Raw genomic sequence first — 27,749 nt, forward strand, 5'->3', positions numbered from 1 at the left:
ATCGTAAAGGGGTACACTGTTTGTATAGCTACGCACATGGTTTGGAATGCGGTATAGCCAGGCCCCACATAACGTGAGTTTGATTAATGCGTGCTTCAGTTACCGCTAATTGAAAAATTATACCACTTTACACAATGCAAATTTCCAGTTAACGCGATCTTATTTATTTATTTTTTTATGTGATAGTTGAAAAAATTTGAATCCCATGTTAAGCTTACTGCGCGTCGGACGGGCAATAAACAAACATTTCCCTGCTGCCTGCCTCGTGTGTTCCATCAACCATCGGAAGAAGACTTGTTACTTGTTTGTCTTCAGCTAATAAAGTCAATGCAGACTTGCATTTAAAAATTCAAATTTTTAATGAGCCAGATGAAAACATTACCGCAAAGGAGATAACGGTAAAAGAACTAGATGAAATCTTTCGTATCGCAGAGAACCTCAAACAAAAGGTTTGCGGTTCTCTGTGATATTTATGTCGCCAGGGCCCAGAGAAGATTGTTGTCGGCCATCGGAAATTGATTGATGAAAAGAGAAAGCCAACACTGTTCAAATATTTCTGCAACAGTCATTTCTTCATTGTGTATTTTATGTCAGAGGTTCCCAAACTTTCTCGGTTCATGGCACCCTTAGTGTCTCAGTAATTTTTTCAGGGTGCACCTAGACAAAAGAAATAACTAACAGTTCCATTTAGTAGTTAGGTCCAAACAACTTAATAAGAAATGTATAAACTGTGAACTACCTCAAGCTAGTAGTTCATGCGGTATCCGTCGAAATGTAAGGAATATTGGATCTCGCCACGACGTTCATCATAACCTCAAAAGTCATCAATCATACTGCATGATGGAAGAGATAGGGAAGGGTTGACCGGAACTTAGCTCTAGAGACTAAACATAGGTTCCACCATTTCAAGCCTCCAATAAGCAAAGTGGTGGTATTTCACCGGTTGATGAGAGTCATCTGCCACCTAGTACTGCCTGGTAACATAGAGGGGTGGCGTTCCTCCATGTGGTGTGGGCGCCACACCTTGACCCCTGCTTACGTTGGTTCACACCTGGGTGGTCACCCACCATGTACTTGTGCATGAAGGTTATACCCAGGATTACTAACAGTCCCACCATCGTGAAGGTGCAAGCAGAGGATTTGGCTGTCACAGACCGTCCGGACTTTGCCGAAATTGGGTCCACTTACTTGAGTGTCACCCGAATATCAGTTCCATCAGCGTTTTAGACTCCCAGGTAGCAAGTACATCTTGTCTGGCATATCTGAGAGAATGTCTGTGACAACCTCAAGGACCAAATTATGTAGATAGTATACTGTATTATGTAGATAGTATACAAATTATGTAGATAGTACTGATATTATATAGATAGCATACATGTGTACCAAAACATTGGTAACCTTTGTCTTAGCCTGCATTGCGTCATCCTATAAATGACAAGGAAAATTAACTTTTCTTGTGGTGCAGCTATTTCAAACTCAGATATGGGTTTGATTAAAAGGAGAGTCAAGAATTATGGGGCATGATATTCCATGATTCTTTTTTTCTAAGATGGAAAGAAAAGTAATATTTACATCATTGGTTTACAGATATATTAGTTGCAAGTTATATTGTTTGAGATTATTGCTTTTAAAATGTCTGTCATCTTGAAAGCTAGTGAAAAAAAAAAAAAAAAAAGTTAAAGTATATTAATATTTTAAAAATGTAAGCAAGTAAGCTTATGTAGTATCAGCAAATACGGAGGATGCGGAAAGGTCAGGGAATGACCACATATATGCCCATAGCAATATGGTCTTAGTTGCTAATGCTCCTAAAAAAAAAAACCAAAAACCAAAATGTAATATCAGTTGGAGGCACATACTAAATGTAACCCATATCACCTTCACTCACCTTATTTACTTCTTTTGGGTATTTATACAATTATTCTATAAATTTACATAAACTTCCTGCTTCCATATGTCTAGATGAGGATTTGTTCTGACAACTTTTGCATATTTTGCATATATGTGAGGGGAGGTTGAAAAGTTTCTAACCATTCATAGAAGGCATGCTTGGAAAGTTGTGAAATCCTATTTATTTTTCAACATAGTTCTCCCTTAACTCAACACACTTTTTTTGGCACGATCCACTGGCTTTCGTAATCCACTCAAATAAAATTCAAAAGATTTTGACTCAAGCCAATTGTTGATTACATCCATCACAGCATTGTGGCTGTCGAATTTCTGGCCTTTCAAATCCTTTTTTGAGATTTGGAAATAGAAAATAGTCCTATGCAGCCAAATCTGCTAAGCACATCAGAAGTATTAAATCTAACCCACAGTCGCGTTGAAAGTCAGAAATGCTGTGTGTGCCGTTGCGTTGGCTTTGTGCAAGATGACTCCTTTAGCCAATTTTCTGCACTTAAGTTTCGTTTCCTTCTGAAAATGTCTGTGGAGCTGCACAATCTCACATCACCGCATTCTTTCCCTCTTCTAATGTGCATTTAGTGATTTAGCCACCCACCATGAAGAAACCTTCATTCCTAAAAAATTCACTACAGTATTGTGAGCTCATTCATGGTAGATGTTAAATGTTGTATCAGTGTTATTCTGTGGTCTTGCATAATCAGATCATGAATGGTATTCACATTTTCAGTTTATTTTTTAATTGAACCCTTTTAAAGCCTGAAATACAGCATTTCTTTCTCGTTCTGTAGCTTCAACTTTCCCTAATATCATTGTTTTGTATATTTATCAGTGATATTGATGAAGGTATATCAGGCTTAATGTCGAAGTTTGGAGATGATACAAAGGTTGGCACCTCTCAGCCCATTTGAGCAATGGGCTGAGAGATGGCAACTGAAGTTTGACATTTACAAATGCAAAGTGCTGCATATGGGTAGAAGTAACCCCAGAGAAACATACCAACTGTGTAGTACTACACTTAGGGTAATTGAAAATGAAAAAGCCCTGGGAGTAATTGTGCAGTCAGATATGAAGTTATGTGGGCAGGCTGCATGGACAGCTCATGAGGTTTTGTCAATGATATACAGGAATTTTGCTAGCAGGGTTAAGGAGGTGATTATCCCATTGTATACGGCAATGATCAGGCCACATCTTGAGTACTGCATTCAGGTTTGGAGGCCTCATTTTAGGAAAGATATATAGCTGCTGGAATGAGTATAGTGTAGGGCAACAAGATTGTTGAGGGGAATAGTGTTGCTCTTACCAAGAAAGGCTTCAGTTCTGCAAATTGCGGTGTCTGGTGACTAGACACCTATGAGGCGATATGATTGAGTTGCTTAAGGCTTTGAATCAATTGAGCAAGCTCAGTGCTGATGGGATTCTTCCTCTTGCTTAGGCTACATGCATAAGGGGGCTTAAATTCAAACTGAGGAAGGGTGGTTGTAGAATAAATGTGTGGAGGTTTGCATTTAGCCGGTGGCTGATTGATTGCCTGAACAACCATCCATCTGTTGTCGTTGGAAGTGGATAGCTTGAATAAATTCAAAGAAGAAATATATCCTCCAGTTTTTCTATCAAGTTGATGAGAATTTAAGGGATATTTATATCACATTTAGGTGTATTGTTGTGTATTTGTCATATTATGGTTTGTACTGCTAATTTGATATTTATTATAAATGTGTGTTAGATCCCAAATATTTCAGTCCCTGAACTTTTTGATCACATCTCATAAAAAGGGGGGGGAATAAAACAATGTGGAAATTACAGAGGAATTTCATCCTTTAGTGTGCCAGATAAAATAAAATCTATGCAAGTGCCAAAGAAAAGTGAAAAATGTGGTATATAACCTTAGGCTAAAAACTGTCTGATTTTAGGAAAAATAGAGGATGTTAGGATCAAGTTTTTGTAAGACAAGCTGTAGAAAAGTCATGGGGAATATACCTAGTAATCTGCCCTTTTACTTAAAAAAAAAAAAAAAAAAAAAAAAAAAAAATGGAGGATGATCTTTTAAGAGAAATAAAAGTTTGTATAAAAATGTCAAATTTACAGTGAGAATTCAATGGAGTAAGCTTAGCTTGGAGAAAAATTTAGTTTTTAACAAGATATTTTATGATTTTCATGGATTATTCAATAAAAGATAAGTTACTGACAAACTTCAGTGTGGCAAGAACATGAGCATCTGTTAGCTGATGTTTGGAAACTAGGCATCTGCATAGTAACCTGATTGAGATCCTTAACATTTCAATCAGGTCATGCAGATGAACCATAAATACCCATAAATGATATTTATGAATATTTATATTCATGATATTTATTGAAATAACTTACCATAAATGGTAATTTATTTCAACAGTTATATAACAGTTATATTCAAAGGGGTGGTTGAGGGGGAGAAGACAGAGAGTGGTAATCAATGGACACTGCTCATTGTGGACTGATGTTATTAGTGGAGTCCCTCAGGGCTCAGTGTTGGGTCCATTATTGTTTTCTGTATTTATAAATGATATTGATGATGGTATATCCGGCTTAATGTCCAAGTTTGCAGACGATACAAAGGTTGGCAGGGTTGTCAAGGACACTACGGACACTATGCTGCTGCAACAGGATCTGGAAAGGTTGAGCAGATGGGCTGAGAGGTGGCAAATGAAGTTTAACATTGACAAATGTAAAGTACTACACAAGGGAAACAGCAACCCCAGAGCAACGTATCAACTCTGTGGTACTACACTGACAGTGGTAGAGAATGAAAGGGACTTAGGGGTGGTTGTGCAGGCAGATATGAAGTTCTCTGAGCAGTGCAGACGGGCTGCAAGGGTAGCTCATGGAGTATTGTCAATGATATACAGGAATTTTTCCAGCAGGGATAAGGAGGTGATTATTCCATTGTATAAGGCGATGGTCAGGCCACATCTAGAGTACTGTATACAGGTCTGGAGGCCTCATTTCAAGAAGGATGTAGAGCTGCTGGAACGAGTACAGAGAAGGGCAACAAGATTAGTGAATGGAACAAAGGGGTGCTCTTACGAAGAAAGGCTTAAGTTTTGCAAATTACAGTGTCTGGAGACTAGGCACCAGCGAGGTGATCTGATAGAGGTGTATAAAGCCTTGAATGGTTTAAGCATGCTCAATGCTGATGGGATTCTTCCTCTAGCTCAGAAAAATCACCTGAGAGGGCATAAATTCAAATTGAGGAAAGACAGATGTAGGATAGACGTGCGGAAATTTGCCTTTAGCCAGCGGGTGGTTGGTTGGTGGAACAGACTTCCATCCCTTGTGGTGGAGGTTGATAGCCTAAATAAGTTTAAGGCTCAGCTGGACAGGTATTTTGAACAAACAGAGGGGTGAAGTGGAAGTGGGTTTTTTTTTTTTTTTTTTTGGCTGATGCTGCATAAGCTTGCTTTCTTGCATCAAATGCCTCTGCTAATGCTAATAACTGTTGAAATAAATTCTTTTGGCCAAAGGGTTACTTTTGGCCAAAAGAATTTTCTTTTAGTCTAAACTAACCAGTCTAAAACAATCCTTTCTTAATTTAAGTGCATATCCTCTAATCTGTGTCACCTGTGGATTAAAAAAAAAAAAAAATTTTAATTTACTCAAACCTTTCAAGGTCTTAATATTTTATAGTCAAATCCCAACAAGTTTGTAACTTCTCTCTCTCTCTCTCTCAAATGCTATTACAGTAAAATCTGGTTAATACAAACTCCGTTTATACAAAGTATTCATTTTTATGAAGCACATACCATCCCCTGCGAAAGGATAGGCTTTTCTATAAATATTTGTTTCTTACAAAATTCGGGCATATAGATATGTATTACAAAGTTCTTTTTCACCCCGTGAGAAATAAATATTGTCATTTTGTATGTTTAATACAAATCTTGGCAGAGCGATCCGATTATTGCCCCTGGCCACCTGGCTTCCTACTTCCCAAAGGATGGTACTGACTTGTTAGAAATTAGTTTTGTGTAAACAAAAGCAGTTTATGGTAGCTACAACATCAAGTGCACTCTGAAAAACATCTTTCTGAAGAATGAATTGTTAAATTAACAAAAGAATAAAAAGTTTTTCTAAGTTGTTTACATACTTCCTCACTCTCCACGGGAATAAGGTCAGTTGCAATTGTTACCCCAGTTCAAAGAGTCTTTTTCTATCGTATACAGCAATCTGTTTTTTATGCCATTTTATCTGAGCTGATATCTTTTTCGGAACTTGTCTTTAAATTAATTTAAAATTTGTTTATATTAGCAGTGTTATGGCAACAAAATGTAGATGGACAGAATTAAGTCTGGAAATTAAACTAAAAATTATACAAGAGGCTGATAGGATGGAAAGAAGCAAAATGGACATTGCAAAGGAATACGACATCCCTTTACCAACTTTATCTACAATACTGAAAAACCGAAAAAGACTTGTAGTGGGTGACACTGGAGCAGCAAGGAAAAACAGGAAACGAATTCGTGGTGCAGAACACGAGCTTGAAACAAAACTTTGAGTGGTACCAACAAATGTGTGTGCATATAATTTGCCAATATTAGGTCCGATTTTGCAAGAAACTGCAAATTATCTAGCTCAGCAACATGGGATTAACAACTTAAAATGCAGCAGACTAGCTCCAAAGATTTAAAGACAGGAATAACTTGGTTTCACGAAATGTTTGCGGCGAGTCTGGATTAGTCGACAAAGAAAAGGCTACAGACTGGTTGTGTTCTGTACAGCCCATCCTTTAAAAATATGAGGCAAAGGATATTTTTCATCTTGACAAGACAGGTTTATTTTATAATTTGTTGCCAAACAAAACATTTGCTGTTCAAAGAGAGTCTTGTCATGGTGGAAAATTAAGTAAACAAAGACTCTCTGTTCTGTTATGCTGCAATTCAGATGGCAGTACAAAACCCACTTGTGATTGGTAAGTTTTCCAAGCCAAGATGTTTTAAAGCAGTTAACCAACTTCCCTGTGATTATGAGGCCAATAGAAGTGCTTGGCTTATGGTCAAAATTTTTCAGTCTTGGTTATCAAAATTGGACAGAAGAATGGCTTCAGAAAAAAGGAACATTTTGATGATTTTAGACCGTTGTACAGCACATTCTGCCGAGACACTTAAGTTGACAAATATATGGCTGTTGTTTTTACCCCCCAATACCACCAGTTTAATGCAACTGCTGGATTAATTCATTATTTATAACCTCAAGAGAGCATATAGAACCTGTCTTATAAGGTACTTGATCCACAGCGTAGAAGGAGGGAACAATTTGCAGCCAAATTGGAATGTCTTGGATGCTGTCTGTAATCTTGTTATTGCTTGGGAAAGTATTACTTCAAGTGTAATAATCAACTGCTTCAGAAAGAGTGGCTTTGGAGAGAACATCATCGAAAAACATGGTCCAGCAGGCGAATGTAATAGCAACAGTGAGGAATGGAAGAATTTGAAGGAGCATATGGATTTTGTTGGTGAATTTAAAGAGTTTGTGAAGGTGGATGATAAAGTTGCTACCACTGCAATGCCAACACCAGAAGAGCTGCTGGTTACTAGCTTTCAGAGACGACTGCCTCCTTTAAACAGCAAAAGTGAAGAAGCGTGCACACTGCCATCTAAAAAAGATGCCCAAAATGCATTGAATATAATAGAGAATGTGTTGGCCTGTAGTAATGTTGATATAAAGAAACAACTATTGCATTTGATAACGTCTGTGCTGTAGTTAAAAATGCATATAGGACAAAAACTGTGCAAACCACATTGGATTCTTTCTTTAAATTAGATTAATTTATTAAAAATTCCAGTAATTAATAACTTACTGTCTAAATGAAAAACTGCTTAAAATTCAGTTTAAACCTCTTTCTCCTAATTTGAATATTTATGGCCTGGAATTATTTAAAAGAAGGAAAATCTCACCTTTTTTCAATTTACTGTCCCATTTTAAAGCTCTATAGACTTCATTCAAGTCCCCTCTAAGGTGCCTGATTGCCAAGCTTTGTAGTCCACATATTTGAAGTTTTTCCTCATGCATTTGTCCTTGTGCAGATTTCATCAAGATGGGTTGCCTGTCTTTGGACCCTTTCAAAAGAAGCCTGCTAGTGATTTTTTAGGTACAGTTTCCATTCTTGCACATAGTATTACAAGCATTCTCACAACTGCATTCTGTGGCCAATTTTGTACTCCTATCTCTACAAGAAATGTTTAGTAAATCATTGATAAGACATCATAGGCCTTCATGTCTGCCTGAATCACAAGCCCAAAAGTCTCTCTCTCTCTCTCTCTGCCCCCTCTCCCTCCTCCCACTGTTTTTTATTCAGCTCTTCTTAGTGTATTAGTTATTTTGGGTTGTTACACTTTAAGTGTAAACTTTATTTTGAAGCATTAAAATGAAGATGCTATTTATCCAACCATTGTTAAAGCCTGTCCAGGTCATCCTGAAGGAGTGCTGCCTGGCACTGGTCACATGCCACTCTATCTTCATGTTATCTGTACACTTTGACAAAATGCAATATATCCATTTTCAGTATCATTTAAGAAAATCAGAAACAACAATGCCACTTTTTGATTAAAATAGATAGCCAAATAAAGTAAAATTATATTCTTCTACTGCTGATTTTTGGAGTTCAAAGCTCCAAATTTCTAGGATGCTCTGGGCTGTGCGAATTGCATACATCACCTTTTCAGCAAACTTCTATAAATTTTTTTAATATTTGATTTAGGTCCTAAAAATTGAAATTATTGAGATATTTTGTTATACTTTCACAAACAGTTTATTTCCAAAATTTTGAAAATTTTTGACTTTATATTGATACGTCTTTATTTATAGTTGTTCCAAATTTTTGTAGCCCACTAGTCCAGTTTCAGTTACTACATTCCAAATATCACCTCTGTGCAGTTTCTACAAGAGCTTTACTCCTTACAACATATGTTAAGTTTATTAACCTGTTTCCTGAAATAAAAACAGACATTCAGACTGTAAGTGTGTATTTATATATTGTGTGTGTGTGTTGATATAATTAATGTATGTATATTGATATAATTAATGTTGTATGTATATCTCTTTTTTAAATTGTGTGCTAGTGGGGACAGGAATAAATGTCAGATTTTAAGTTTCTGATACTGTTACTGTTTACTCTACTATAAAGGCAAATTTGTTTGTTGTATAATCACAATGATAGTAATATGAAAAAGACATTATTCAACATGAAAAGTGGTTTGTTTATCAGTATTGTTAGAGAGTAGAAATTTCAGTTTCATCATCCTGAACAGTATCATATAACAAATAAAATGGAAATGTTTATGAATCCACATTTGGAATTCTGTCATTGTCATATATTTTTTTTCCAAGAATACAGAAATATTGACATTTTGTTTACTAATTGGACTACTCAGGGTAAGGAAATTAATTTTTGATCTCTACCATACCAATAAACTAATCATTTTTTGTATGGAATAGTGTGTTCTTTGAATTTAAATTAAATTTAATATTATGATATTGTATTAAGATAATAAATTTATAATTTTGTAATAAGTTCAACTATTTTTTCCAATTTGAGGATGGTTCAGTTATGAATGAGAACTTATTTGTAAAGTTTATTGGCACTAAGTGTTAGTGATGCAAACATTGTTACATTGTGTATCTCCAGATAGTCTCTCCCTATATCTAAATACTTCTAACTTCCAACTAATTTAAAAATGCTTTGTGAATGTTTTTGGAACTACAATTTCAGAACTTTGGTGATTGTTATTTTAAATTTTTAATGCCTAAAAACTCTTGATGATTCAAACAAATTAGAATCATATATTGTTGAGTCCATATTATGGCAGGAAAGGGGGGGCAGACATGAAGCATTTTTACCCAAATAGGAAAAATGTTTTCTCTCTGCCTCAATTTTCAGTGGGCATTTGCTGTCATGGCAACACTATCTTGGTGGAAATACACACTTTGGAGTGATCTCTGTTTTGATGTAATTAAGAAATGAGGTACTATTTCAGTGTGGGTTATTAATAAATTGCAATGGTTATAAAATTTCACTCTGCATTAGGTTTGACTGTTGACATTTAACTATCAGAAGTTTTCTTCTGATCTACCACTTAGTTTCTCATTTAGGTTCGATATATAGGCACTCCTCGACTTATGTACTTAATCTGGTTTTGTTTTTTGTTTTTTTTCCCCTCCATGTATGCAAGTCCATTTTGTACGTAAGTCCAACTTCGGTCTTGTAGATACAAAATACATGTACAGTACAACGCACTGAGATTATAACCCCCAACAAACTTCGTGTACAGCATTTTATGATTTGTAACCGAGTTAAATGAGGCTGAAAAAACATACAATGAATAATAATGTAGAGTACAGTATTTATTCAAAACTGATTTAATCTAAATACGATACGTAATTTAATATAATCTACGATCAAATCACTTTACGATGGACTCTCCAAAATAAAATACCGTTCGCTGTATGATATGTATGATACTAATACTATGTAGTAAGCGCAGGTAATTGTGATCACGTTTGTGAACTGAATTTTAATTGTATTAAATGGCTAAGCAAAAATAGGAAAAATATTATCCACAGGCTATAAAAGTAAAGATATAGAGCACAAATTTACGCTTTACTTCTTCCAATTAACAAAATTAAATGATGCATGAAAATCGGAAGAATATTTCCCACAGGTTAGCAAAATAAAAATAAATTTATGCTTATACATAGCTTAATAGCGTAACTAATTGATATTTCTGTTCACTGACTTGTTTTTTTTTTTGTCGTAAAATTTGAAACAGAAAAAATAAGCAAACAATAACAAAGAACACAGAACACGCAAATTGCAACTAACATAATATGCGCAAGTGAGGTACGGAGTAACAACTTTATGAAGCTCAAAAAATAGGATTGAAGAGAAGAGAAGAGTTTGAAAATTTATTTGTTTTTTATGCGATCGAAGATTTTAGTGAAGAGGAAACACTTTTTACCATAATAACATAAAAACCCCGAATAATTCCAGCTGTCAGTATTATCACAAATGCAATAAGATTGAGGTCACTACCCATTTATAATAGATTGCACTAACAGAAAAGCCCAATAAACTGGAAGCTGCAAATTGTTTTTATTGTTTTCTGGTTGTGACCTCCAGAAATCCGACCGGACCACATGGTCCAGTTGGAGACAATCATAGGGGAATCTTGAGTGCTGCAGCCTGCTGCCCTGATTAAACTGCATGCTGTCCCAATTAAGTGAAGAAAGCCCTGGCTGTTTTCTCAATTAGGTTCTGTTCTTTGAGATTTGGGACAAATCTTAAAGAACAGAACCTAGTAAATAAATGACTGCCCTGATTAACTGGTGGCCCAAATAACCGGAATCCACTGTATTTACTTCCCTCTTGACATAGTCAAGAGGGAAGTCAACTTCCCTCCTAACTATGTGAGGAGGGAAGTTGACCTTTGAATTTATTGAAACTGTCAGCCTCAACTACCTCTGAAGGCAGCCTGTTCCATCAATCAATGACTTGCCAGCTAAAAGAAAAGTTCCTACAATCTATTCTAAACCTCTTCCCCTGTAACTTGAATATATGCACCCCGAGTTCTGGAATTCTTTATAACAGTGAAGATTTCACCTTCATTGATTTTACTAATCCCCTTTCACAACCTTATAAACCTCAAGCATGTTCCCTCTGAGGTGCCTGATTCAAAGCTCTGTAGCCCACATATTTTAAGCGTTTTCTCAAATGGTCCCCATTTGCCGATCTCACCATTCAAGTTGCCCGTCTTTGGACCCTTTCAAGAAGCTCAGTATTTTTTTTTAATCAAGTCTCCATGTTTGAAAATAGTATTCCAAATGTGGTCTTACAATTGCCTTATACAATAGGACTATGCACATACCTCAAGGATTCTTTTTTGATACTGCAACAGAACATAGCAAGATGTTGTTCTGAGGGCAGAAATGTTTCAAATGAGCCAGCATCTTATGCCAGGAAGTGAGCTTAAATAACTTTAATGGGTGTGTCAGGGTAGTTAACTATACAAGAACACTAAGTCTGAATTGTTTATACAGTAATGTCAAAAGTGTCATCAATAAAATGAGTGAATTCTAACTGTTGGTTAGGACAAGTAACACTGACATAATAGGCAGTGTTCTCCTCAGGACCTATTGAATGGGTGCCCTGCCTGGTGAATTTAACTGATTGCCCGGGTAAAATTTAAGCGATTCTCATGGTACTACTATGGTACTGATCTCGATCGATATTAATTTGAACATACTATGCGATTGAGATCAATGCGACAGGAACATGTAATGTTAAATTATGCAATTAATATTTGCTCTGCATCACTTAAGTCACATTTATAAATAACAGAAAATTTTATAATACAGTAGTTACAGGCAAAGGACGAAGTATTACATCTCCCGCCCATAATGTTACCCGGATGGCAAACTTTTCTGAGGAGAACACTGATAGGGCTTACAGAAACGTGGTGCCACCCAGAGATAGGGATGATGAGTTTCAGTATAGTATGTATAATGTATTTAGGAAGGATAGGGAAGATAGAAGGGGTTGTGGGGTCATGCTTCTTATCAAAAGCAGCCTGAACCTGACGAAAACTTTCCCAGATTCAGATGTTTTGCATGCTAGTATAGAATCTGTATGGTGTGAGATAGTTGGGAAGCAAACATATAATGAGAGTGGGAGTAATCTACAGGCCAGGCGATTGTGAAGCTTACGACAAGAGCTTCTACATGCGGATGAATGGGCAAGTAAGGATCAATGTCTTATTATGGGTGATTTTAATTTGCCTTTAATTGATTGGAGCAAATGGGAAGGAAACTCCACATGGGGGGGGGGTAAAATTTAAATCAAGTAGATGATGGCTATTTGTATCAACATGTCAGGGAAAGTACTAGGGAAAAGAATACTCTAGATCTCATCATCACCTACGAACCAGATGACATAATGGGGCTGACAGTACAGGAACCAGCAGCAGGAAGTGATCACTGAGTTCTACGGTGGACAGTGAAGAGAGAGGTAGCAGTAGTTAAAGGCAAAGGAATGGGTTATAATTTCAGGAAAGGAAATTACTACGGATTAAGATGCTACATATCCTCTAACTGGGTAGATATCTCAGAGAGCGAATACAATTGAATTATGGTATACCTTTAAAAAATTAATCACAGGAGGCTTCAGTGCTCATATACCATTAAAAAAAAAAATACTCCACAAGGAGGATTCCAAGTTGGATGAATAATGAAGTTGACAGATTACTTGAGCAGAAAAATATAGCATGGAAAAGTTAGAGTAATCAAGAGTACTGAAGCCTATAACAGCTACAAATTGATCTGTAATAGTGCCACAGAAAAGGTTAGGCTGGCAAAGGCAGATTATGAGAAATTGCTGGCAAAGAGAAAGGGAGATAAGGAATTCTTCACATAAATGCAAAGAAGAGAAACAGATCGGACCCCTATGTAAAGGACGTGGGATAGTATTGGATACCCCAGCTGAAGGCACCTCCATAGCCAGGTGGGAAGAAGCAGCAGTGCGTAGCACACGCTTCTTGATTAGACTGGGGTTCGAGCCCATCACCACCAAATACGGAGGATGCAGAAAGGTCAGGGAATGACCACCGCATATTCCCAGAGCAATATGGCCTTAGTTGCTGATGCTCCTAAAAACCAAATAACAACAACAACCCCAGCTGAATTTGCAGATGAACTCAACAGTTACTTTGCCTCGATATTCACAGAAGAAAAATCCTTCACGTCAATGAGAAATTATGGGTGTGAAGTTGAAAAAAATGTAATTAATGATGTTGAAATTTCACGTTTTTTTAACGAAAAAACTTTCGAGCCTACAGTCCAGTAAGGCTCTTGGGTTGAGTGCACTGAACCATTGAGGCTAATTATGAGAGCAGCACTGGACTCTGGAGTGATTCCGTTGGATTGGAAAAGTGCCAATGTATCTCCCATACATAAGGTGGTTCTAAGAGTGAAGTGGGAAATTATCAACCTGTTAGTCTAACTTCAATAGTCGGGTCGGAAAAATCATGGAGACAGTGATCAAGGGTAGAATTCAGGATCATTTAGATAGAAATAGAATTCTGGAGGATACTCAGCATGGTTTTGTAATAGGAAAATCATGTTTAACTAATCTGGTTAGCTGTTTTTACAGGGTCACTCAAGAGCTAGACTTAGGGAATAATTTCGGCATTGTTTATTTGGATTTCAGCAAAGCATTTGACTCAGTCCCACAGGAGCGGTTACTTTATAAGGTGGAACAGGTTGGAATCACAGGGTAAATCCTTATATAGATACTTGGATGGCTTCCTTCAGGGCAGGAGGCAGAGGGTTGTGATAAATGGTTATTCCTCAGATTGGGTTGAAGTAAGAAGTGGGGTTCCCCAAGGATCAGTATTAAGATTACTGTTTTTTTTTTTGATTTTCATAAATGACATTGACGAAGGCATAGAGGGCGTGATGTCTAAATTTGCAGATGATGTAAAGATTGGTAGAGTACAGGAACTCCCTGGCAAAAACTTAAAAAAATCATGGAAGCGTATTTTGCATCCCGTAGGAATAAATGGAGGTATTGTGAAAATATCATAATGTGAACCCAATAATACATTGGTGGTTTTTATTTTTTTTGTAATTCGTTCAAGCCCTTGAAAGTTGAAAATTTCGCTATATTACTAAGCTATTTATCTCTCTGAAAGGTTATACAATCAGTCCTCGTATAACACGTGTTTACATTACACGAATTCGATCATACACGATTTATAAATAGGGGAACGATATCGTATATAGCACGAACTGAATTTGCTTATGCACGATTCGCCTTTGTGTTTACAAGAAATGGCAGTCAAACACGGAATCACCCCAACTGAACACAACACGATAGGAATGGAGAGAAGATTCTGCAATGTATTTGTTTTTATATCAGTGAAGGGGAAACACATTTCACCATGATAACATAAAAACCCACAGAATTTAACAGTGACGAGACTGCTCTGTATTGGAAAAAAAAAATGCCGGATCGAACATACATTGCCAGAGAGAAAAATACAATGCAAGGTTTCAAGGCGTCAAAAGCTAGGGCCACACTCTTTCTTGGGGCTAATGCAGCGGGAGATTATAGATTAAAACCACTGCTTGTGTACTATTCTGGAAATCCTTGTCATTTAAGGGCATCAATAAAGCCACCCTACTCGTGCATTTCCGATCGAACCAAAGAGCATGGATAACAATATCTCTCTTTGAAGATTGGTTTTAATGCTACTTCATTCCCAAGGTTGAAAAATATTGTAAAGACAACGAAGTTCCTTTCAAGATTTTGCTTCTATTAGATAATGCTCCTGGACATCCTATGCATGTAGATGATTTCAATTCGAACATGAGAGTCATATTTCTACCACCAAACACAACTTCCCTCATCCAACTTATGGATCAGGGTGTCATTTCGAATTTAAAAGCATACTATTTATGCACAACATTTGCTCAGGCATTGTCTGCAGTAGACAATTACAAAAATTTTACATTAAGAGACTCTTGGAAATCTTACAATATTTACTGTGTTATCTTAAACATTAATAAGGCCTGGGCAGAATTTACTAAAAGTTGTTTAAATGGCACATGGAAGAAAATATGCCCACGGCACATAAAAGGCTTCGAAGGATTTGAAAAAGACAAATCATATGAAGAAGAGTTTACAGATAAGATTGTAAAGGTTGCAGAGCTACTTCAGTTGGAGGTTGATGCCAAAGACGTGGAGGAGTTATAGAGGAAGAAGAGAAGGAATTATCTGACGAAGAACTTATTGACTTGTAGGCAGCAATAGTGAAAGAAGAAAATGCTGACGAAGCTCAAAATGAACCAAAATATAGGAGCTGATACGCTTCATCACCAGAGAGATGGCAATGGCATTTCATGAAATTGCATCAGCAATGGTGGGGTTTGAGAAGATGGATCCTGACAGCGAACGATTCTTAAAAGTTAACAGAGGGGTGAATGATATGCTTGCTACAAAGAAATCTACGATGAAAAGAAAAAAGCCACCGTCCAGTCATCCATTAATATGTTCTTTCGTAACTTTGAGCGGCCAACCCCTTCTAAATCTCCACAGCCCTCAACCTCTGCAGAGGCGTACTTATCAGCTGAAGACATCGATTCTGGCAGTGATGCTCGAGAGGTAAAACTTACTGACATTTATAGGGGACTGCCTGTCCCCTCTCTTTTTTATAATTTTGAAATTTTTTTAAATTGCAAACTTTTCTAATTTTTTCTGCGCACAAGATAAAAAATTGAATAAATACCATAAATAATTCTATTTACATGTTCGTCTAACATTTATTTTTTTGATTCAATCAATTCAGTGAGCACAGTTGCTAGTCTGCACAAGCATGAGGGAAATTCCAACTTATGTAGCATTCTGCGGAATGCAACCCTTAAGTAAGTCGGTGAGTTCCTGTAGTTAATGATCACCCCCATGCAGAGCTTCTTCAGCGTGACAGAGATAGACTTCAGGAATAGTCAGAAAAATGGCAGCTATGTTTTAATCCAGCAACGTGTAAAGTATTACACCTGAGGAACAGTAACTCAAAATAACTTTTACACTTGGCAAAGTTGAACTAAAGCCTGTTGTGGAGGAAAGGGACTTAGGTGTTACGATACAGTCAGACATGAAGTTCTCTGAGCATTGTAGACTGGTTGCAGGAAAGGCCCATGGTGTCCTATCGATGATTTATTGAACAATTAAGAGTAGAGATAAGGACGTCATAATCCCATTATATAAGGATATTGTTAGACCCCACTTGGAATGCTGTGTTGAAGTATGGAGACTGCACCTGAAGAAAGACATTGTGCTTCTTGAACAAGTCCAGAGACAGGTAACTCATCTGGTGAGATCGGCAAAAGGGTGTCCATATGAGGAAAGACTGTGAATATGTGGGTTGCAGAGCTTGGAAACTAGGCACCTTACAGGAGACTTGATTGAGGTGTTTAAGGCTCTGAGAGACTTATGTAAAATGAATTAGGGCAAAATTTTCACAATTATAAATGATTCTAGAACTAGGGGTCATAATTTCACGTTACGGGGGAAGAAGTTTAGACTGGATTGCAGGAAGTTTTATTTTAGCCAACGAGTTATGAATTACTGGAATAAGTTACCTACATAGATGGTAGCGCTGACAGTTTGGGAAAATTCAAAGGTCAGCTGGATAATTATCTATGGGAGGAGAGAAATGCATAAGTTGTCTATTTCCTAGTCTCTTATTAATTTTTTATTATTATTTTATTTTATTATTTTTTTTTGGCTGATGCAGCATAAGCCATAGGTTTCCTTGCACCATGTGGCCATTGCTAATACTAATACTATGGCCTCCATATCTGTACAGGATAATGTTCGATAGATCATCGACAGAATGCAATAGGCTTTCCTCGCTGCCTGTATTATAACTTCCAGGTCCCTTTCTTCCTCTACTGTTTTTTTTAATTCAGCCCCAACAAGTGTGTAATTCATTTTAGGGTTGCTATTCCCCAAGCGTAAAACCTTGCATTTTGATGCATTAAAACATAGCTGCACTTTTCTTGCCAGTCTTTCAGCCTGTTCAAGTAGTCAACCTGAAGGAGCACTGCTTGGTACTGATCATTAACTACTTATTAGCATTAGTAGAGGCATACGATGCAAGAAAACAAGCTTATGCAGCATCAGCCAAAAAAAAAAAAAAAAACGCTCCCATTTCACCCCTCTATTCGATCCAAATACCTGTCCAGCTCAGCCTTAGATTTATTTAGGCTATCAACTTCCACAACAAAGAATGCAAGTCTGTTCCACCAACCAAGTACCCACTGGCTAAAGGCAAACTTCTGCACATCTATCCTCCATCTGCCTTTCCTGAATTTGAATTTATGCCCTCTCAGGTGATTATTCTGAGCAAGAGGAAAAATTCCATCAGCATTGAGCATTCTCAAACCATTCAAGGCTTTATACACCTCAATCAGATCACCTCACAGGTTGCCTAGTTTTGAAATTTTCAAAACTTAGACACTAATTTGCAAAACTTAAGCCTTTCTTCGTAAGAGCAATCCTTTGTTCCATTCACTAATCTTGTTGCCCTTCTCTATACTCGTTCCAACAGCTCTACATCCTTCTTAAAATGAGGCCTCCAGATCTGTATACAGTACTCAAGGTGTGGCCTGACCATTGCCTTATACAAGGGGATAATCACTTCCATATCCCTGATAGAAAAATTCCTGTATATCATTGACAAGACACCATAAGCTACTCTTGCAGATTGCCTGCACTGCTCAGAAAACTTCATATCTGCCTGCACAATTAACCCCAGGTCCTTTTTGTTCTCTACCACTGTCAGTGTAGTACCACAGCGTTGATACGTTACTCTGCGGTTACTGCTTCTGATATGTAGTACTTCATTTGCCACCTCTCAGCCCATCTGCTCAACTTTTCTAGATCCTGTTGCAGCAGCGTAATGTCATTTGTGTCCTTAAAACCCTGCCAACCTTCGTATCGTCTGCAAACTTCGACATTAAGCTTGATATACCATCATCAATATCATTTATAAATACAGAAAACAACAATGGCCCCAACACTGACCCTTAAGGGACTCCACTGATAACATTAGTCCACGATGAGCAGTGTCCATTGATTACCACTCTCTGTCTTCTCCCCCTCAACCACCCCTTTATCCATAGCAGCAATTTGCCTCCAATGCCACACTGCTCCAATTTGTTCAGCAGTCTTCCATGTGCAACAGTATCAAAAGCCTTTCTAAGATCCAAATATATGATATCAAAGTTATTCCCTGCATCCAGTTCATTTGTGACTACATCGTACTATCCATTCAAATTGGTCAGACAAGAGTTTGTCACAGACATTCTCTCAGATATGCCAGACAAGCTGTACTTTCTACCTGGGAGTCTAAAACGCTGATGGAACTGATATTCGGGTGACACTCAAGTAAGTGGACCCAATTTCGGTGAAGTCCGGACGGTCTGTGACAGCCAAATCCTCTGCTTGCACCTTCACGATGGTGGGACTGTTAGTAATCCTGGGTATAACCCCCATGCACAAGTACATGGTGGGTGACCACCCAGGTGTGAACCAACGTAAGCAGGGGTCGAGGTGTGGCGCCCACACCACATGGAGGAACACCGCCCCTCTATGTTACCAGGCAGTACTAGGTGGCAGATGACTCTCATCAACCGGTGAAATACCACCACTTTGCTTATTGGAGGCTTGAAGTGGTGGAACCCATGTTTAGTCTCTAGAGCTAAGTTCCGGTCAACCCTTCCCTATCTCTTCCATCATGCAGTATGATTGATGACTTTTGAGGTTATGATGAACGTCGTGGCGAGATCCAATATTCCTTACATTTCGAGGGTACAGCTCTAAAACGGTTTTCGCAGGCTGGCCGCTAGTTAGTATACCGGACCGGACCTATTGGTAACTCTCTAGGAGGCTTCCGGATCAGCTAGTGTATAATCTTGCTACCTCTACTCTGCCAGATAGTGACTGGAGGGAGTCCGAGTATTGTGTATGCGGGGAGCATTGTCGAGGCCACCTTATGTCAAGGATCTGGGTATATTCTTACCACATGTACGCCATATCCAAAAATTTCATTACTTCATACAGCATGTCCCACCCACTTTTTTTTACTATTGAATACACCATGAATTGTCAAACTAATAGAGCAAGCTTATCTGCAAAAAGATCTAAACCTCCCAAGGACTTCCTAATTCATTTCACAAATATACGTGGTCTCAATTCTAATCTCAACGATGTCCATTTCCACTTGCAGTCTGCCAAACCTCATGTACTTTTTCTGACAGAATCTCAGTTATCGGTTGATTCAACTACTGCTCATCTCAGATGCCCAAATTACTCGCTGTATGATTCCTTTCGCCTCAAAGGTGGTACTTGTGCATATGTCCGTTCTGATATTCCCTGTCAGAGACTTGGCAATTTGGAATCTCCTCGCTTTGATCTTCTCTGGCTTAAAATCTCTCTACCTCATTGTGTTAAATTCATCTGTTGTCTCTACCGTTCTCCCAACTCGACTAATCACTTGGAGCTCTTTGACTTCCTCTCATTGCAACTTGACTTTCTCCAGTCCAACTCTCCTAACAGTGGGGTAATTCTCCTTGGTGATTTTAATGTTCACAACCCGAGCTGGCTCCCGTTTTCAAGTCACACCGACCCAGCAGGTCGAGATGCTGAGGCTTTTGCAATTACTAATGACCTAGCACAGATTGTTCATTTACCTACAAGAATACCGGACAATCCTAATCATACAGCCAATACGCTTGATCTTTTTCTCACAAACAATCCTAAGTACACGGTCGAAGTGAGAGCTCCTTTAGGCACTTCAGATCACAACTTGGTGATTGTCTCTTCTCCAATGGAACCTTTATCTCATGGCTATTCCCAACCTCGTGTTGTTTGGCATTACGAGAATGCAAAATGGGATGACCTGCGAGATTTCTTTTCTTCTTTTCCTTGGTTGGATTACTGTTTCAAAACTTCTGATGTCAACATTTGCTCAGATCGTGTCAGTGAAATTATTCTTGCAGGAATGGAATCCTTTATCCTACACTCCACTTTAAAATCTCGTCCTGTATCTAAACCTTGGTTTTCCAATAAATGTGCTAAGGCTGTCCAAGAGAAGAATGTTGCATATCGTAATTGGCTTGCCTCTAATTCTTCAGTTTCATTTTCTGCCTACACCAAAGCTCGCAACAATTGTAAAGCAGTTATTAATCAGTCCAAACTAGAGTTTGAACAGGCTAAGAGTAGAAAACTTCCTTCTTGCCCTAATGGTAGCCAAGCATTCTGGTCTCTTGCCAAAGCCATTGGCCGCAACTTTTGCCCATCTCTGCTCCCACCTCTGTCCAAACCAGATGGTTCTGTTGTCACTTCAGTCAAGGATAAAGCTGACCTGCTAGCATCCCATTTTTCTTCCAGCTCATGTATTAATGATCTTGGTAAAACACCTCCCACCATTCCCAACACACTCCATTCAATGCCTCCTGTGGTCTTCCGTCAAAAGGATATCAGAAGGGTTTTGATGAATCTCGATGCTAAGAAAGCTCCAGGTCCTGATGGTATTTCTCCACTTGTTCTCAAAACTTGTGCTCCTGAACTTACTCCTATTCTTTGCCGCCTTTTTTCACTTTCTTATTCTAAAGGTGTTTTTCCTTCTGCTTGGAAATTTGCTCATATCCAGCCAGTTCCTAAAAAGGGTGACAAATCCCTCCCATCCAATTATCGTCCCATTGCAATTACTTCTACTCTTTCTAAAGTAATGGAGAAATCAATTAACCGCCAACTCTTAAACTACCTAGAAACCTTCCATCTGATCAACGATCACCAGTATAGATTCCGTCAGTGTCGATCCACGGGTGATATTCTGGCTTATGTTACCCATTTGTGGACTAATTCAATGGAAAGGTTCGGTGAAACACAAGTAGTTGCTCTTGACATCTCAAAGGCTTTTGATCGTGTTTGGCATAAAGGTCTTCTAAACAAGTTTCCATCTTATGGTTTGCCAACTGTTTTTAGTAATTGGTTATCCAGTTTTCTCTCTGATCACTCACTGAGGGTGATGGTTGATGACTTTCTGTCTTCTAACTTCTCCACTAATGCCGGTGTCCCCCAAGGTTCAGTTCTTTCCCCCACTCTTTTCCTCTTGTATATCAATGATCTTCTTCCATTGACTGGAAATCCTATCCATAGTTTTGCCGATGATAGCACATTGCATTCAACTTCTCGAAAATCTGCTACCAATTCCTTAAATTCCGATCTTCAGGTAATTCTCCAGTGGGGCAAAGACAACTTAGTTGATTTCAACCCTTGTAAAACTCAGTCTTGTCTTATATCTCGCAAAAAGGATTCTTCTACTCCTATGCTTATCTTCAGTGACACTCCAATTTCTAAGCAAAAGGATATATCTCTTTTGGGGATTACCCTGACTCTAATCTCTCTTGGCACAAGCACATTACAAATATTGCTTCCTCTGTATCTAAAAAACTTGGTTTTCTCTTTCGCTCTCGGCGTTACTTTTCTTCCAAACAGCTGCTCACTCTGTATAAATCGCAAATCCGCCCTGCCATGGAATATTGTTCCCACATCTGGGGTTGTGCCCCCAAAACCTCTCTCAGGCTTCTTGATTCCATTCAGAAGAGGGCAGTTAGGTTAATTAATGATTCATCTCTAACAGAGTCTCTCCACTCGCTGTCTCATAGACGCACTGTTTCTGCTGCAGGCCTCTTCTACAGATACTTCCATGGGCACTGTTCTTCTGAATTAGCTTCTATAATTCCCGCTCTCTCTTTCAAAACAGTCTGAACACGTGCCGCCACCAGCCAACATCCATTTACTGTCCAACTTCAAACCCACAGAACCAACTTTTCATCTTCCTCATTTATTCATTCAACTGCCGTTTTCTGAAACAGCCTTCCTTCATACGTATTTCCTGAAAATTACAATCTACAGAAGTTCAAGTCCAATGTCAACAAATATCTTCTTTCGTCTTCTCAATCTCCAACCCAAGCACGGTAATAGTACTATAGGTTCTAATACCTCTTGTGTTTGGGATTCACATAAAAAAAAAAACCTTGCCGTGTCCGAGCTATAACTGAAGTCTTGTCTAGACGATCCTGCAGTACTTCTTTAACCAATGTCTCCATTAATTTTCCTGGAACAGAAGTTAAACTAACAGGTCTATAATTACTTGTCTCCCTTTGATCCTCCTTTGTGAATTGGGGTCACATTTGCACGTCTCCATTCCTTGGGTACCTCCCCTGAGTCCAAAGAAGCTCTCATATTTATGACTAAGGGTTTGCTTACTTCCTTTGCTGCCTCCTTTAACATAACTGGATAGATCCCATCCACCCCAGATGCCTTTTTTATGTTTATCTTCAACAATTTCTCTTCCACTTTCCTCTCAGTTATTACAAAATCATCTAGTTGACTGCCAGAGTTTAATTCACCTCTGGCATTCCCCTCCCTGTAGATGCAAAATACTCATTTAGTTTGTTAGCCAACTGAGCAGGATCATCAACAGTTGAACCATCAGTATCCAGTAGACCAATCTGGTTCATCCCTTTCCTTCTAGAGTTTACATAGGTAAAGAACTCTTTTCTGTTTTTCTTTGCATCCTTTGCCAAAGATTTCTCATAATCTGCCTTTGCCTGCCTAATCTCCTTTGTGACTTGGTTACAGACGAGCTTATATCTATCATAGGCTTCCATGTCACCCATTAATTTATACGTATCCCATGCATTTTTTTTTCTCTGCCATATGTCTCATTAGTTCATCTGACATCATTTAGGCCTGAACTTTGAACAATATTTCTTAGTTGGTATGTAAAGCCTAGTAGCTTTACATACCAACTAAGAAACATTGTTCAAAGTTTATGGCTAGATGGACGTCTGATGAACTGAGGCATATTGCAGAGAAGTCATATGTCTCAGTCAGATGAACTAATGAAACATTTTAATTATCTAATTAAAAACAATATATTTACTTTTGGTTAACTCTGTGGACATATGTAGTCATTTTTAAAGAGCCTAAGCCCAAGCACTGTTACCGGAGGAAACAGCAGCAGCATTCCCAGATGATTTCCAGTAAAATCTAACACAATGTGTTGTTTTATATAATTTGTTTATTAATAACCTGTATTGAAGTAGTACCTAGTTCCATAATTACATCGTAATATTGGACTTGCGTGACCTGCCTAATGGGGACTTAATATACAAGTGATTTGGTTGCATTTCGAATCAGAAGTTTTCTTCTGATCTGTAAGCTTGTTTAGATTCAATACATCCATTCACCTCTTGACACAAGGTCTCTAATGCAGGTTGCCTGCTGTCTGATGGTGGAACGAAATAGGTCTAAAACCAGTTAGTAGTGTCTTGAGTTTTAAATGTATAACACATTCACCTACTGGGCAATGTTATCTGTTAAAAACAATATTGGTTACGTTTGGTTGGCTATGTGGACAGATTTAGTCATTTCTAAAGAGTCTAAGCCCAACTGCTATCACCATTACTGGAAGGACAATGGTGTGTCTAGATAGTTGACTGTTAAACTAAATCATTACTTTTTACATTGTGAAATGTAAAAAAAAAAAAAAAAAAGAAGTAAACTGCAGCCATTATCAACCCACTGCAGGATGGAAGCCTCCTCAACAATTCATGGTGAGGGAAATGGACCGTAATCTGCCACGCTGGTCCAGTGCGGGTTGGCAGATTGACCGTATTTAGCAGCCAGGGTCTTGAACCCCGGTCTACTCAAAGAGAGTGTGCTACTGCCGCTCCTGACCACTCGGCTACAGAATCCTTTGTAAAAAGTAATAGTTTAGTTTAATGCAGAGTGATGTTGTTTTATTGAACTATTTCAATTGATCTCTGTTTCAACAGTTGCCAGCTTTACATTATCCTTCAAAGACTTACAATATTAACCAAATTAATAGTTTTCTGCTCTGCAGAAAAGTCATATTTGCATTCCAGAATTCACAGACAGTCTTGGTTACTGAGCGTGCAGTTCATTTATTACATTTTCATAATCTCCACTGCTGTCTTTGCTATACAGGACTTTGTCTTGTGAAACTTTTTCTTCGATTTGTGTTTTATTTGACAGAAACTTTACATGGAAATGAAAGTATTCTTTAATTTCTATCTGAAGGCAAGTTGTATATAGTGATTTTGAATTGCGTAAGAAGAAAATCTTAAAATCAATTCCGAAATGACATCTGTAAAAACTACTAGTTTAGATTAATGAGGAAAGACTGATTATGTGGGTTGTAGAGCTTGGAAACTATGCACCTTAGAGGAGACTTGATTGAGGTGTTTATGGCTCTGAGAAGCATAAGCAAAATGAATAAGGACAAAAATTTTATGGTTATAAATGATTCTAGAAGAAGGAGCCATAATTTTAAGTTATGGGGAGAGATGTTTAGACTGGTTTGCAGGAAGGTTTATTTTAGCCAGCAAGTTATGAATTACTGGAATAAGTTACCTACATTGGTGGTAGGGGCTGACAGTTTGGGGAGATTCAAAGGTCAGCTGGATAACCTGTAGGAGGAGGGAAACTCTGAATATCAAAAATAAAGTACTACGTATGGGAAGCAGTAATGTATCAGATTGTAGGGGGGGTAATTGTGCAGACAGATATGAAGTTTTCTGAGCAGTGAAGGCAGTCTGCAAGAGTAGCTCATGGTGTCTTGTCAATGATATACAGGAATTTTTCTAGAAGGGATAAGAAGGTGATTATCCCCTTGGGTTGCTCTTATGAAGAAAGGCTTAAGTTTTGCAAATTACAGTGTGTGGAGACTAGGCACGTGCGAGGTGATCTGATTGGGGTGTATAAAGCTTTGAATGATTTGAGCATGCTCATTGCTGATGGGATTCTTCCTCTTGCTCAGAATAATCACCTGAGAGGGCATAAATTCAAATTGAGGAAAGTCTTGTCTGACAAATTTGATTGGATACTATGATGTGGTTACAAAGGAACTGGATACAAAAAATAATTTTGATATCATATTAGCATTAGCAAGGGCACATGATGCAAGAAATCAAGCTTATATAGCATCAGCAAAAACACACACACACACACACCCTTCTCATTTCATCTATCGACTCGCTCCAAATGTTTGTCTAGTTGTCTTGAATCTGTTTAAGCTATCAACTTCTACAATAACAGATGGAATTTTGTTCCAGCAATCAACCACCTGCTGGCTAAAGCAAACTTCCTCACATCTATCCTACAACTGTGTTCCCTCAATTTGAATTTATACCCTCTCAGGCAATTATTCTGAGCAAGAATAATATACTTGGATTTCAAGAAAGCTTTTGACACTGTTGCATCTGGAAGACTACTGTACAAATTGGAGCAGTATGGTATTAAGAGCAAGTTGCTACAATGGATAAAAAGGTGGTTGAGTAGGGGAAGCATCCATTGATTACCACAGAGTGGTAATCAATGGATGCTGCTCTTCGTGGACTAATGTTATTAGTGGAGTCCCTCTGGGTTCAGTGATGGACTCACTGTTTTGTATATTTATCAATGATATTGATGAAGGTATATCAGGCTAAATGTAAAAGTTTGAAGATGATACAAAGGTTGGCAAGGTTGTTAATGACAGTAATGGCAGTGTGCTACTGCAACAGGATCTAGAAAATTTGGGCAGATGGGCTGAGAAGTGGCAAATGAAGTTTAACATTAACAAATGCAAAGTATTGCATATGGGTTGAAGTAATCCCAGAGAAATGCACCAACTGTGTGGTACTACGCTTAGGGTGGTAGAAAATGAAAAAGATCTGGGAGTAATTGTGCAGTCAGATATGAAGTTTTCTGAGCAATGCAGACCTGTCTGCATTGCTCACAGAGCAGGTTCTGGGATGTTGTCAATGATATACAGGAATTTTGCTAGTAGGGAAAAGGTGATTATCCCTTTGTATACGGCAATGGTCAGGCCATGGCAGTACTGCATACAGGTCTAGAGGTCTCATTTTAGGAAGGATGTAGAGTTGCTTGAGTGTGTACAGAGAAGGGCAACAAGATTGGTGATGGGAATGAAGAGGTCCTATTATGAAGAAAGGCTTGAGTTCTGCAAATTGCAGTGGCAGGAGACTAGGCACCTGTGAGGTGATCCGATTGAGGTGTATAAGGCCTTGATTGGGTTGAGTACGCTGAATTCTGGTGGGATTCTTCCTCTTGCTAAGATTACAAATGTGAGGGGGAATAAATTCAAATTGAGGAAAGAAAGTTGTAGAATAGATGTGCAGAAATTTTCCTTTAGCCAGCGGGTGGTTAATTGCTGGAATAAACTTCCATCTGCCATTGTGGAAGCTGATAGCTTAAATAAATTTAAGGAGGAACTGGACAAACTTTTAGAGGGAATGTGGTTTTTTTTTTTTTTTTGGCTGATACTACATAAGCTCATATGCTTGCTTTCTTACATCACATGCCTCCATTACTACTACTACTGGGTTCAGATTTTTACACTGTATTGCAGTCATTAAATTTTAAAGAATATTTTGTTAGGCATCAATGAAGAGTTGCATTTACCTTATTGATATTTTAAAAAATAAAAATAACAAAAGGAAAATTGCTAACAGATGGTTATTTTAGCTCTCTTTAATTATCTAGCTGGCAGAGGATACAAGGTAGTCTTAGCAAGCATATACACCCTCTTATTGGTACTTTCCAAGATAGTCTTTTATCAGTACATTTAAAAATAAAAAAAAAGTCTTTTATATATATATATTTGGTACATATCCTACTTTAATGAATACATGTTTTTGCCCACATAATTATTATTATCATCAATTCCAGAGATTATTACCACACACACACACGCACACACACACACACGCGCGCGCACACACACACGCGCGCACACACACACATGCGCGCACACACACACACATGCGCGCACACACACACACATGCGCGCACACACACACACACTTTAATTTTCTGCATATATCACCCACCCTTCACCTTCGTATTTTATATATAACTGCAAGGTTTTAGTCAATGTTTAAAATGTATGTTTTTACAGCTGAGCAGCTTTCAGTGGGTTATCGTAAATCAACCATGATCTGAATCTTAAAAATCTCTCATGAAACGGAGGAATGCCAAAGAATTTATATAACAGAGAAAACTTGGATTTTTTTAATGATCAGATACAACAATGCATGGAACATGTTTGCTAACATTTTCATGCTGCCAACTTCATTGATCATCTTCTATAACCAGCACTAAAGAAGTGGCAAAGCTATTGTAATATTTTGGAGTGGCATAATAGAGATCCTTTGAAATGAATAGT

The 27,749-nt window shown here is 38.0% G+C and overlaps 1 protein-coding gene across 1 annotated transcript in view; it reads left to right on the forward strand.

Annotated features, from left to right (window-relative positions):
• LOC150079916 (AP-2 complex subunit alpha-like) overlaps positions 1 to 27,749 on the forward strand; it is a 260,057-nt gene that overhangs the window by 152,912 nt on the left and 79,396 nt on the right. The window contains exon 16 of the mRNA XM_090383347.1: positions 8,759 to 8,888. Within this exon, the coding sequence (XP_090239473.1) occupies positions 8,759 to 8,888 (130 nt within the window). The remainder of the gene's footprint in view (positions 1 to 8,758; positions 8,889 to 27,749) is intronic.

Source organism: Mastigoproctus giganteus, chromosome 10 (genome assembly GCF_048544385.1).
Source record: "Mastigoproctus giganteus isolate SK-2022 chromosome 10, ASM4854438v1, whole genome shotgun sequence".
NCBI lineage: Eukaryota > Metazoa > Arthropoda > Arachnida > Uropygi > Thelyphonidae > Mastigoproctus > Mastigoproctus giganteus.